Here is a 13,891-nt window from a genome sequence, read left to right on the forward strand (position 1 = left end):
TGGACATCTTCCACCTTTTAGCCACTATGATTGTTTAACAGTAAGTTTGGATTTGCAAGAATCTCTTGTATTTTGTCTTAGATTTTGTGGGTATATATATTCAGTAGTAGTATATCTGGACAATATGGTACTTCTTCTAGTCTTGGTTTTTTGTTTTTTTTTTTGTTTTGTTTTGTTTTGTTTTTGAGATCTGTTTTATATGTGTGAGTATTTGCCTGCATATATGTCTGTGTACCACATGCATGCCTGGTGCCTGCAGAGTCAAGAAGAGGATGTCAGATCCATTGGAACTAGAGTTACAGATGGTTGTGAGCTTCCATGTGGGCACTAGGAACTGAGCCTGAGTCCTCTGGATGAGCTTCTTCAGCGCTTCTTCACCACTGAGACATCTCTCTAGCTCCTACTTTAGCTCTTTTTTTTTTTTTTTTTTGAAACTTCTGGACTGATTCACTAGCTGATGGGTTGGTTCTCCATCAGCACTGGTTGTCTGACTTCTTGATGGTAGCCTCTCCAACTGGGGTGACACAGGATTTTGAGTAGTTTTAATTTCTGTTTCCCTGATGGCTAAGGATGTTAAACACCTTTTCAAATGATGACTTGGTGTTTGTCAGTTAAAGGTGTTTGATACAAGGCAGATGTGCTGACTTCTACTTATAATTCTTGCTATTGAAGATAAAAAAGTGATCACTTGAGTCCATGAATTTAAGACCAGCCTGAGTGACTTTGTAGGTCTTAAATATACAAAGTACAACTGTTCTTCTCTGAGCCCATTATAAACAATTATCCAACTCACTACTCTCTGCAGTAGAGGCAGCCTTCTCTGGCACGTCTGTGGTAGCTGAGTGCTTCTCCTTTGTTGAGTGTTTGGTTTGGTCTTTCACTGTTTTCTTGTTCTGGAAATGATTATGAAGAAAGTAGTTACAACACCAGCTTTGTATACAAACGCTTAGTTTTAAAAAGCAGCATATACATTTACCAACAACATTCTGTTGTCACATTTTACAATTTTTTGAATAGGTCAGATCTACCCCTTAAAACCAATAATTCAAACATGAGACAGTTAAAACCCTGCCAAGAAGTTTTTCTTTCCAAGCCCTTTGAAAAATAAACATAAATAAGCTGAGTTTTTCCATGACAAAATGAACCAAAGAATTTAAGTTTTCAGTAACACAATCCCATCTCTTCCAAGGTTGGCCAAAACAGAGAAAGCTGACAGTAAAGCCGAGAGCTTGGCTCTGCTAGACAACCTTGGGAATATCTCCTGAGAGCACCAAACTCTGCTGTGTAGCATCCACACCTTCCTGAAAACACAAACAGCCAGCACTGCCTGCCAACCATATTCAAAGTCTATGCAAGCACTGTTTTTGTAGGTGTGTTTAAATACAGGTCTACTTTACTCTGGACTAATGGAACTGAATTTTCCATCCTTCTATTATAAACAGTCTGTAATTCATATAGCTTTGCACATGTATCTTTATGCAATCAATGCCCTTCATAAGATGAACCTTGTAAAAGCATGGGACCATAAAATTTCACCATTAAAAATATATGCACTAGGCAGGCACAGTGGTGCACACCTGTAATCCCAGCACTCAGAGAAGTAGAGGCAGGGAAATCTCTGTGAATTTGAGGCCAGCCTGGTCTATGTCAAGTCCAGGACAGCCAAGGCTACACAGAGAAACTCCAAAACAAAAACCAAGCAACCCAACCAACAAACATACAAAAACAAAACAAAACACAACCCAGAAATGCACTATCAAGTTTTATTCCAGAAGGATTTCCCAATGTGACCTCCCATTACTGTCACATTGGTGCTGCAGATGATAACTGGTATGGTCTTGGTCCATGTGCTTAGCCCTGTAATTCTATTTGTCTGACCATAGTCTACTATTTCATTTTAATCTGAAGATGAGTAAATATTATTTTTCAATAATGACCAAGTATCTGTGGCCTTTATAGATATATATTCTAATATGTATTTTATGCATCTATTAAAGCTATAATTAAAATTTTAAATTTATATATTAGAATGACTCAGTTAAGTTTCTGAAAACAAAAATTAAAACCAGTTGGTTTGCTAAGATCGCTTTGAAAGCACAGATTTACAGATCTCTGATGGGAAGATGGTTTATCTGACAAACTACTTCCCATGCAACATGGGGACCGGAGTTCAATTCCCATGTCAAAAGCTGGGCATGTTGACAAAACAACAACAAAATGGGCTGGGAGGGAGGCACAACTGTATTAGGAATTGTCTCAAAGAAATCCTAAAACCTTTAGTCAGCAAGCTAAAGACCAGGAAGCTTACCAAAGATGTAAGTTTCAGCAAGATGGATGGCTGTCTCAAGCAAGGCTCAAGAACAGCCATCCTCCAGGTCTCAGTCTGATGGCAGAAGAATGTTGGAATTCCAACTGTAAACATTGGCAGCAGAACCTCTTTACTATGGGTGGGGACCTGGGAAGTTGGGGGTTATTTCAGCGGGCTATTTAGACCTCATATATCGACAAGGGAGGGCAGTATGCTTTATCAACCTACAAATTCTTTTTTTTTTTTTTTTTTTTTTTTTTCTGGACAGGGTTTCTCTGTATAGCTCTGGCTGTTCTGGAAATCACTCTGTAGACCAAACTGGCCTCCAACTCTCTGCCTCCCAAGTGCTAGGATTAAAGGTATAAACTACCATGTCCAGCTATTTTAGTTTTATTTTAACTGAAACTTTGGATTATCTGTGAATAACATTCCTCTAATACTCCAGTCAAGTGAGAAGTGAACTCATAGTATGTATCTACTTATATCAAAGTCATCAAAGCACTACCTTGGTGATGGACTGCCCATCATTTTTGGTCTCTTGCGCAAGGCTCCAATTCCCTGTCACCTGGGGAGACTGCAAAATGATTTCTTCTGGAAATAATACTTTGAAACAAGAAAAAGCAAAAGGGCAGATATTACTTAAAAGTATGAATGAACACAACCTAAATATTTATGGCTGATTCCAAATAGTTCATATTCCACTCTATTCCTCTGAGACTCCCCTTTTCCTAGTTTTAACATTAAATTGTATTACATAGACTTTATAACAAGCCATTACTTATCTCTGTGAGAACAAAGACCAGAGTACAATGTAGAGAGCAATGGGCTAATTTTCAGTTATTTAAGTATGCTATTTTTACACAGTTGAAATAGTAAAAAAAAAAGGTGGGGGGGGGAAGAAACGACCCAATAGTTAGGTAAAAATATGTGCTGTCACATGACTTTAATTCTTACATATCAATGGAAAACTTAAGAGACTGTTTTACATAAATATTTTCATGAACTCTATAAACACACTCTAGGAAGATTGAATACTACTAATCTACAAAATGCTACCTTTTACACCCAAATGGATGACCTGTTCAAGTGCATAGTGACACCGTCTGCTCGTGGTCCTGCCAGGGAGAAAACAAAATAATGAGCCTTAAGTTTAGAATTTACAAAAAAATCGATTACATAAATGTCACCATGTGAATGTTCCTTCCAAACTCCAGAACTTAGGTAAAATCTTCTGTAGTGCTGGTGGTGTATGGTGTATTAATCGCCTCTGTGGTGGCTCTGAAAAAAGTTGTGGCCTTTAAGAGATGACTAGGTCATGAGGACATCACCATTTCTGTGGGAACCACTTTGCTACAAAGTAAATTCAAACTCACTGAACTGGCTTTGTCTGCTCCCTGCCCATGTGCTCATTTCAGTGTTCTCCTGCCATGTCATGGCACCACAGGAAGGCCCTCACCAACACTGCAAAGCCCTCAGAACTGTGAGAATAAGTCTTCTTTATAAATTACCCAGTCTGCAGTATCTGTCAGAGCAACAGAAAACAGACAAGATGATAAACTTTCAGTAATCACACTAACATAACCTTTATAAATAAAGCTTGCAAATAAAAGTCCACGTCAAAGGCCAGGCATTACAGGGTCATAAAGGCATGCTCCTGCCCTTATCTGAAGGGAAAGCAGAGGACTCAAGTAGAGCTGTAACCACCTGTACTTATAATTGTGTTTTATACAAAAGTTTAAGCAGAGACAACTGAGGTATCAAGACAGCAGGTGCTGTCCTTTCTAGACGAGTAGAAAAGATATTGATATTACTGTGTCAAGAGAAAACAAGTTTTGCTATAAGGTTTTGTTCATTTGAAAGTGGAAAAAAAAAACACAGGAAATCAAAATCCATTTCCAATAAATCAGAATCACTAACACTCTAAAGCACAAATAAGGAAGTTCCAATCAGCAGAGCACAAGAGTTGACAAAGACTAGATGTCTTGAACACTCAGAAGGGGGAGAGATACAGCACAGGTACCTGACCATTCCCAACTATTACAGGGTGTAAGGCGGATCCTAAGCCACTATCGGGATCCATTTCTGTAGTGCATAATTGGGAGTGTGTACATGCTGCGATATCTCTGTGAGGTGCACTGAACCTGTGTAAGCCCCACTTTCCTCTGTCTTGCAAGATAACTGTTGGGACAATAAACTCCAAGGAAAAGAGGTATAAGTACTGGCATAGAATCACTCCCAGTTTGACTCTAACAAAGAGATAGAAAAGGAGAAAAAATGAGGTAGGTGCAGGATCTGTGTGTGTTGGGGAGACACAGGACAATAAACAAGACCTCCAAAGGAGGGCAGAAATGAGAAAGAAGGATCACAGCCCTAACTTCCCTAGGTGTGAACTAGTGCTCAAGAGGAACAATGTATATAAAACTTAAAGGCTTCCTACAAAGAAAACTGCAAAGATCTAGAAGGCCTCAGAGAGAACTCTATCCAGTATCTGAGGAATTTACAGTGAACTCTAGGGGGTGTACTGTAAACCAATTTAGGTCATGAACATAAGTATAAAAATGAATAAACTTTAGCAAATCAGACCTAAAAAACAAAAAGAAACCACATCATGACCAAGTACCACTCATCTCATAAGGCAAAGCTGAATTTACATTAGAAAACTAAGAAAACTGACTGATGAACCCAAAACAGAAAACCCCACATAATTTCAAAAGATAGAAAAACATTTGACAAAATCAGTATCTACTCTTTTTGTTTATTTGAGACAGAATCTAACCATATAGGCCTGGCTGGCCTAGAACTCAGATTTGTTTACCTCTGCCTCCTGAGTGCTCAGTATCTATTCTTGACTAAAAATTCTCAGTAAACTAGGAATATTTTTCCTCAGTCTTCTAGGATATGATAAAACCTTCCATGTCACCTTGGACTCCTTGCTGAGAGGAAATACTAAGAGCAATCAATTGGAAATTTAAGTTAACACTGTTTACAATAGCATTACTATTTTGAAAACAAGTCCAGAAGCAGGAATGGTGCACAGCTTTAATCCTAGCACCCAGGAGGCAGAAACAGGTTGAACTTTTATGAGTCTGAAGGTTGCCTGGTCTACAGAGCAGAATTCCAGGGCAGCCAAGGCTATCTAGAGAGACTCTTGTCTCAAAAAATAAAAGCAGCCAGGAAGGCATGGTGGTGCACAGCTTTACTCCCAGCACTCAGGAGATAGAGGTGTGCAATTTCTGAATTCAAGGCCAGCCTAGTCTACAGAGCTTGTCATCCCAGGACAGCCAGGGCTCCACAGAGAAACCCTGTCTCAAAAACCAAACCAAAACAAAACAAAACAGTAACAAAAGGGACAAATCTGCCAAAACTATGCAAAACCTACAAACTGAGAAGTACATTTTGCAAAAACACTTAAATATGTAAACAAATAGAGAACTACATGCTTTCAAGGACCAGATGACAATAGTCACCAATTTTTCTTAACCTCACCAAGATAAAAGCCTACACAGAATTCCTCAGAAATGGTGATGCAATTAGCAGGGACTGGGCCCTCTGGAAAGGGACTCACTATTCTTTTCCCAGTTTTGGCACCAGATGTAACTGAGGGTTCAGTGAAACCATCAAACTGACTTCTCATGGGTAGGAAGAGGTTAACTGTAAACATGAGGCTGCTGCATGGCCATTTCTGAGAGACAGAGAGAGCAGCACACTGGGGACTGCCAGGGCTATCTCTCAGAAGAAACAGGAGGCTAGCGTGAGGGCTTGCAGGCCAGAAGAGCATAGTGGCTTTAACATATACCACAGGAATATGACAATGAAAAGCCAGATGCCTATTGCCAGAGGCAGAGGAGAAGTGGCTCTTGCTGGCAAGTAGAAATCGGTATCACAGGTTTCTGAAGAATGCTGAGCAATCCTTCTGTTCTTCCTGTCAGCATCCAACCTGAGCTGGTTCCAGACTGTCATTTGGTACATAGTCAGTGGCAATGCTTTTTTGAGGGGATTGGCACCAAACCCATGGGATCATTCACAAAATATAGAATGGCTAACATGCCATCTCTTGTGTGCCAATGGAGATGTCAACTGATTCAAGGACAGATCATTGGGAGGATGAAAAATCATTTTTATTAAACTTACTAAAACTTTACCTATTGTATGTAAACTCCACATCCATAGGTTCAAAGTTATACATTTGTTCAAATCCTGGATTAAGTTTAAGAGTTACATCTTCTTCATGAATCTAAAATAAATAAATAAATAAATAAGCAAATAAATAAATAGGGTGATCAACTTCTACACAGTAGACTGGACTTCCTGGGACAATCTTGTTTTTATTTCTAGCAATACATCATTTTACAGATTTGAGCCAAGATTTGGAATCTTAAATACCTGCAAAATTAACTGAAAGGGTTAAATCATTCTTAAACTATACAAACAGGGTGATGTTTCCATTCACATGAGCAATACTTATCCAGTCTCTCTCTGTGCCAAGGACACTGACAATACGGAGCCTAAGACTCAAAGCAGATCAACCTGCCAAAAACTCCACATCATCAAAGTGATCCTACTGAGTTACAGCTTCCACATAAGGCTACACCAACACTTCCTTTTCCAGAAATACTGGGAATAAATAAAAGCTAGATCCTGAATAAAATATTGCCTCATACTTTGTCCTGAATAAGAAAGAAAGGAAGCTCTGAAGACACATGGGAGGAGAAACAGGACAGCAGAGCCAAAGCTGCCCAAGGAACCCAAACATCCTCAGGTAGGAAGCAGCGCTGAGGCTGTGGCTTCCCAAAGCCCAGGCCTGACACTGTACAAGGTCAGAAGCTGCAGCGAGATTCTAGACCCCAAGTCTGTGGGCAGGAGATGATGTACAGTCAAGCACAGGGAGGGATGAAATCTGGTCAGAGTCATGTCATTCTCAAGATGCTGCTGCCATAGCCCTGTACCAGGAAAGCCGCCAGGCTTCTGAGTTATCTAGAGATTACAAAAATGAAAGGGAATCCATAACCTAAGGTCACTAAACTCACTAATGCCAAGCTCCTGAGAATGAAGGCCATGACTTCACCAGCTTAGGATACTGCAGACTAACTTGCCCTTTTAGCTGAAAAAGCTGTAATCAGATGAGAAAAGGGAAAGACACATGTAAGTAAGCACAAGGCAACTTAAAAACACCAGAACAGCTTTAAAGAATCCACTAAGTATTCAGAAGTAGAGGCAAGAAAGCTACTGGGAAGGCTGCAAGTAGGACAGTGTGTTCCCTAGAGTCCTAGTTACTTTTATGCCAATCTGACACAAGCTAGTTATTTGAGAAGTGGAAAACTCAACTAAGAAAACACCTCATGGGCAAGTCAGTGGGACATTTTCTTGATTAATGACTGATCTGGGAGGGCCCAGCCCATTTCAGGTGGTACCACCCCTGAGTAGGTCGCCTGGGTGAAATAAGATATCAGGCTGAGCAAGCCATGAGAAATAAGCCAATAAGCAGCATTCCTCCATGGCTTCTGCTTCACTTCCTGCCTCTAGGTCCCTGCCTTGAGTACATGCTCTGGTTTCCTCTGATGATAAACTGTAAACTCTAAGTCAAATCAGGCCCTTTCTTCCTCTAGTTGCTCTTGGCCAGGGTGTTTCATCACAACAGAAACCTATTAAGACATGTAGTACATGCTTGGCAGGAAGATCCTGTGAGAGTCATCACCTGGGTGTAGGAAGCTCTTGGCAAGGGCTCCCACCAGTCTTCTTTCCCCAAACTCCCCAGTTGGCTCTCCTAATAGGGCACAACTCTCCAGGGTCAAGAGACCTACTAACAGAGGGTTGCTGCACTATGTCCCAAGCTCCAAGCTCCATTGTCAGGCTGACTGCTCTGTCTCCCTCTTCAAGGAGGCCTGAGGGACCCTGGGAATGTTCAGGTCCACGTGGGGCACAGAGAGCAGAGGTGAGCAGTGGGTTGTTCCCTGAACTCCACTGTCAGGTTTAAGGATCTGCCTGTCTCCCCAAAGAGTCCTTCTGGCATCATGAATATCCAGCCAACACCAGGGACAGTCAGATGGCTAAAAGCCAGGATAAGAACACAGTCAGCAAGAGCCAGGGCAATATGGCACCACCAGAGCAAAACTATCCTATTACAGAAAGGCCTGGATATCCTCACACAGCTGAAGCAAAAGATGACCTTAAACCCACATTATAAAAATGATAGAGGCCTTTAAAGAGAGAATAGATAATCCCTTAAAGAAATTGGCCTATCCCTGCTGGCTGGAAGATGGCAAAGTTGTCTTTAGCATGAAAACTACTTGTTTCAGATGAGGCTTCTCCACCTGCTACATCATCTGAGCCTCTTGAACGCCTTCTGTATCAGCTTGAGAATCCTATCCCATGTTCTGGCCAGAAAATTAGTGGCAGAACCAAGGGATGCCATGCTGAGAATGAAGCGTGCCCCAACTGAGCACCTGACTTTATGAAACAGAGTGTCCTTCTAAAGAGCCTCAGCACCACACTTACTTCTTCTGAGGCTCCCACATGCTAGCTCTTCTAGATCATGCCCACAGTGTCCAAAGCTGATTAAATGCAAACATGGCTTAGAAGAAGTTTTATATAGTTGAAAATTATAGCCTTCCTTAGCCAGGAAGTTCCCTTTATACAACAAAGATTACTCAAAGATCCACTGTTTCTTTAAATATTCCACAATACAGATGAAGCCACTGTAGTTCCCTTCCTGAAGGTAGATGGGTCAGTCTGACCTTCACTCTTTGAGGAGTGTCCTCTCACCTCCATGACATAGCCGATATATTCAATGACATGTCCATTGTATTCTTGAGATTTTAAAATCAGCTTGTCACCTAAGTAAAAAATATATTACAATGTGTTAAACACAAAATCATTAAGCTTCCCATTTCACTATGAAATCAAGTCTTAATGAAATATAAAGCTTAAAGATAACATGTAACAAAGAAACATGTAACATACATGCTAGACATTTCCACTTAGGGAATGTTTCAAATGACAGAAATGGATAATCCAAGCATGTAGCCAGTTAAAGCTGTTTTTCCTCGATGTGATTCAATCCACAGGGAGATCTACCTGCATAGAGGGAAGGTCGGCTCTCAGCAAGCCCTGGGACCTCTAGAACAAGCAGATCTCCTTTCCTCTTCAAGACAACTCCACTCATGTTATACTCCTTCAGTTCTATTTCTGCATGGATCTCCTCCAGCCACAGCAGAGTGGAGAACTTCTCCTTGTAGTTCGACATGTTCAAAAGCTGAAAAAAAAAAATCATTCAGTCTGTGAAGGCAGAACAGCACATCCCACATCTGTGTCTAGGGAACAAGCACCCTTGGAGTCTAAACTGCTTACATCTAAGACGCCTGCTCCAAACAAGATGATTCAGAGTCAGAGGTTACGAACCTGGTCAGCATACCTCCACCCTTCGTTTTATGGAGGGCCATAGGGCTCTGGCTCTTCATTGGCCAAAACCTCTATTTACTGCCATAGTCTGGGTCCTCAGTCAACTCTGTTGTCCCTAATCTTCTGGAAAGGGCAGTGTAACTGCCATAGGTGGAAGAGGACCCACTCGCCTAGTATAGTTTGAAGGACATTTCCCTCCCATCTGAAATAACTGTAAAAATGTCTGGATGAAATGGTAAGTTCCTAGAAACATAAAAACTATCAAGACTATATCACAAAGAAACAAGGCAATCAGAACAGAACTGTAAGTACTCAGAAGACTTAACCAGAAACCAAAAGCTCTTTCAAAAAAGGAAATCCCAGGACTCGGCTGTTTCATAAGGAAATTCTAAAAAAAAAAAAAACCTAAGAGAGTACTTTGATTTATTCAAAGAGGTCAGCAATACTCTGATATCAAAGCCAGAAAAGAACATTACAAGAAAAGCAAAAGCAGGTGGTGCACACCTATAATCCCTAGCACCCAGGAAATGGAGGCAGGAGGATTACAAGTTTAAGGCTAACCTGGCTGTATAGTGACACAGTGGTGTAAAGGAATGAGGAGGAAGAAGCTGAAGGCAAAGGGGAAGAAGGGAAAAGAGGTGAAAGAAGAGGAAAGGAGAGAAGCACAGGATAAAAAGAAGGGTAGGGAAGAAAAAGAAAGCGTGGTATTTCTCCCAGCTACTCAGCAGACTCAATTGCTTAGGAGGTTGAAGCTATCCTGGGCAACACAGTAAGATTCCACCTCAAAACAAACCAAATAAAATTTACCCAACCATACCTCTCTCCCTACTACAGACAAGTATCTCATGAACATTGATATAAGGACTGTCACAAAATGCTAGCGAACAATGCTATATATATAACATAATAATATACTATATTATATATATGTATATATAAAGTAAGGATTATACACTTTGGCCAGGGGGATCTTATTCTTAGGATGTAGAAATAGGTCAACCTAAGAAAATTAATGAATATAGCAAACTGCTTAGCAGAACAAAGGGGGAAAAGCACATAATCATCCAGAAAAAATATCTGACCAAATCCAGCATCCTCTCATGGTTGTAAAGAACCACTTAAGAGTAGGGAAAACTTTCTCAGTATGGTAAATGTAGATCTATCAGTCATACTCAGTGATGAAAAACTGAAAACTATGCCACTAAGATCAGGAACAAAACAAACATGTCCAGTCTCACCACTTCTACTTATTTCTAGAGGTCCTTGCTATAGAAATTAGTTAAGAAAATGAACTCTGGGTGAACCAGCAGAGGAACAGTCTTCACTAGCTTGCTCAGTCACCTTTCTCATATAGCTCAGGCCTATCTGCCAAGGGATGGTACTGCGTATTGTGCTGCCCCACACCAACCAGCAGTTAAGAAAGAGCCTCATGTTCTTGAGAGATGCTTCAGAGGTTAAGAACTGGTTGCTCTTCCAGAGGTCCAGGGCTCAATTCTCAGCACCCACATGGTAGCCCAAACCAGTTTATAACTCCATTCCCAGGAGAGCCAACACATTCTTCTGGTTTCCACTGGCACTGCACACAGAAGGTGCACAGATATATGCACACAAAGCATCCACACACATGAAAGAAAGGAAAGAAGGAGGGAGGGAGGGAGGGAGGGAGGGAGGGAGAGATGGAGGGAGGGAGGGAGGGAGAGATGGAGGGAGGGAGGGAGGGAGAGATGGAGGGAGGGAGGGAGGGAGGGAGGAAAAGAAGGAAGGAAGGAAGGAAGGAAGGAAGGAAGGAAGGAAGGAAGGAAGGAAGGTGCCCCCACAAGCCAATCTGATGGAAGCAATTCTTCAATAGGGGTGCCCTCTTCCCAAGTGACCCTGGATTGCATCACATTAACACCTGAAGTTAGTAGTATATACTGTGAATGTATAATCATCAGCACTGAGAAAGCTTTGCATACACACACTAAAATCTGAAGTATGTTTAAGCTACTTCAGAAGCAGAAATTCTATTTAATGTCCACTCAAAATCCCATGTATGAGTACAGGCAGGTGTACATGTAAGGTGCACTTGCCTGTGTTGGGTACAACTACAACTGATGTCAGAATGTCTTCCTCAGTCACTTTTCTACCTTATTTTTATTTTATTATTTTTATATGCACAAATGTTTGTCTTCATGTATGCAAGTACATCACATTCATGCAGTGCCAGGGGTGGGGGGCAGAAGAGGGCATCAGAACCCCTACAGCTCGTGTTACAAAAGGTTTTGAGCCACCATGTGGTGCCAGGGACCAAATTTAGGTCCTCTACAACAGAGCAAGCTTTACTAACTGCAGAGGCATCTCCTCAGGCCCTTTCATTACTGAACCTGGAGCTTGCCATTGTGGCTAGACCGACTGGCTAGGAGCCCTGGCTCTCCCATCTCCATCCTAGTCCTGTAGTTATACATGCCACATCTGTGTTTTAAATTGACTGATAAGAAAATGAATTCAGGTCCTCATGGTTGCATGGCAAATGCTTTACTTTCCAAGCCATCGTTCAGGCTGTACTGACTGGGTTTGTGTGTCAATCTGACACAAGTTAGGGTCATCAGAGAGGAAGAAGCCTTGGCTGAGAAAATGCTTCTATAATATCCAGCTATAAGACATTTTCTCAATTAGTAACCAATGGGGGAGGACCCAGCTCATGGTGGGTTCTAGCATAAAGCAGACTGAGCAAGCCATGGGAAGCAAGCCAGTAACAGCACCCCTCCGTGGAGTATGCATCAGCTCCTGCCTTCAGGTTTTAGCCCTGCTTGAGTTCCTGTCCTGATGTCCTTCAATGATGGATTATGATCTGGAAGTGTAATAAATAAAGCCTTTACTCCCCCTAACTTGCTTTTTGGTGTTTCCTTGTAGCAATAAAACCCTAACTAAGACACCAGCCCTCTTTCTTATTTTTAAATGACTAAAACAGCAAGTTTTAAAATGAAATACATTTGGCCAGGCACAGTGGAACACACCTTTAATCCCAGCACTTGGGAGGCAGAGGTAGGCTGATCTCTGAGTTCAAGGCCAGCCTGGTCTACCAAGTGAGTTCCAGGACAGCCAGGACTATAGAGAAACCTTGTCTCAAAAAACCAACAAAACCAAACAACAACAAAAAACTATAAAGGGGGATATATCGGGGGAATGGTTTTGTGCACTGCATGTTCAGATGCTGATTTCTGTGCTCAGAGATCTGGTTGCAGTCTGAATAAGGGCACTGTCATTACTACTGAAGAATCTCCTGTCTCAATGTTGTGTGAAAATTGTTCTCCTTCATCTCTGATTGGTTAAAAAGAGCTGAACAGCCTTTAGCTGTGCAGGAGAGTTAAAGCAGGACTTGCTGCCCAGGAGGAGGGTCCCAGATGAAGGAGGTCACCATAGGAGGTGGTAGCCAGGGGGCAGTTTCCATGAGGACAAAAATGAAGCAGAAGCAGCCAGGGCAAGACTAAGTTGGCAGGTAAGGGGGCACACGGTTGGGAAGTAGGCGGGCTAGCATAATGGGTACAGAATAGGTGAGTTTCTGCCCAGCTTATAGTGCTTAAAGCTTATTATTAAATGTAATACGTCTCCGTGTCATTATCTGGGAGCTACAGTGGGCATAGAAAAGCCCATACTTAAATTTTATAAATACTTGTTAAGAAATGATGGTAGAAAAATATTAACAGTCTTTGCTTCCCATAACAAAACCACTGTTTCTTAAGAATAGAAAACTTTTTATCTGTGCAGTGTAAACACTGTCATTCATAACATGTAACAGCTTAAACCTGTTACAGTCTCAGCTTCACTCAAAGAACTTTAGGCGCTACCCTCTGAGGGCTTCTCATAGGGATGTACTACTTGCAGCTACAATACTCAGCCTCCCAAGATTCCCTCTGAAATCTAGGTAGAAGCCTATGAAAAGTTCAAGTCCTGCTTGTACAGAGCCCTATCACTCTCTTTAGACTATACATTCTCACGTGTCTGGATGCTCCTCAAACAATTAGAAAACTGCACAATAAATACTCTCTGGGATTCGGCAAACTTCCCATCCAATGCCAGACCCCAAAACTTTGTTTTCTAGACTTCTTTGCAGCCTCTGAACTCAAAGAAGTGGTCTTCTATCTTCCTTGCAAGGAGTGTATAACTCTTTCTCTGCCTGCTCCCCTGACATTTCTGGGAAGAAAA

General features: G+C 41.5%; 1 protein-coding gene across 1 annotated transcript in view; it reads right to left on the reverse strand.

Annotated features, from left to right (window-relative positions):
* Window positions 1-13,891, reverse strand: part of Mov10l1 (Mov10 like RNA helicase 1) — a 65,273-nt gene that overhangs the window by 23,934 nt on the left and 27,448 nt on the right. Inside the window, exons 10-15 of the mRNA XM_021638988.2 lie at window positions 9,383-9,560; window positions 9,071-9,141; window positions 6,451-6,542; window positions 3,365-3,423; window positions 2,814-2,911; window positions 794-893 (exon numbers count right to left, since the gene is read on the reverse strand). Coding sequence (XP_021494663.2) covers window positions 794-893; window positions 2,814-2,911; window positions 3,365-3,423; window positions 6,451-6,542; window positions 9,071-9,141; window positions 9,383-9,560 — 598 coding nt within the window. The remainder of the gene's footprint in view (window positions 1-793; window positions 894-2,813; window positions 2,912-3,364; window positions 3,424-6,450; window positions 6,543-9,070; window positions 9,142-9,382; window positions 9,561-13,891) is intronic.

Source organism: Meriones unguiculatus, chromosome 8 (genome assembly GCF_030254825.1).
Source record: "Meriones unguiculatus strain TT.TT164.6M chromosome 8, Bangor_MerUng_6.1, whole genome shotgun sequence".
Classification (NCBI taxonomy): Eukaryota; Metazoa; Chordata; class Mammalia; order Rodentia; family Muridae; genus Meriones; species Meriones unguiculatus.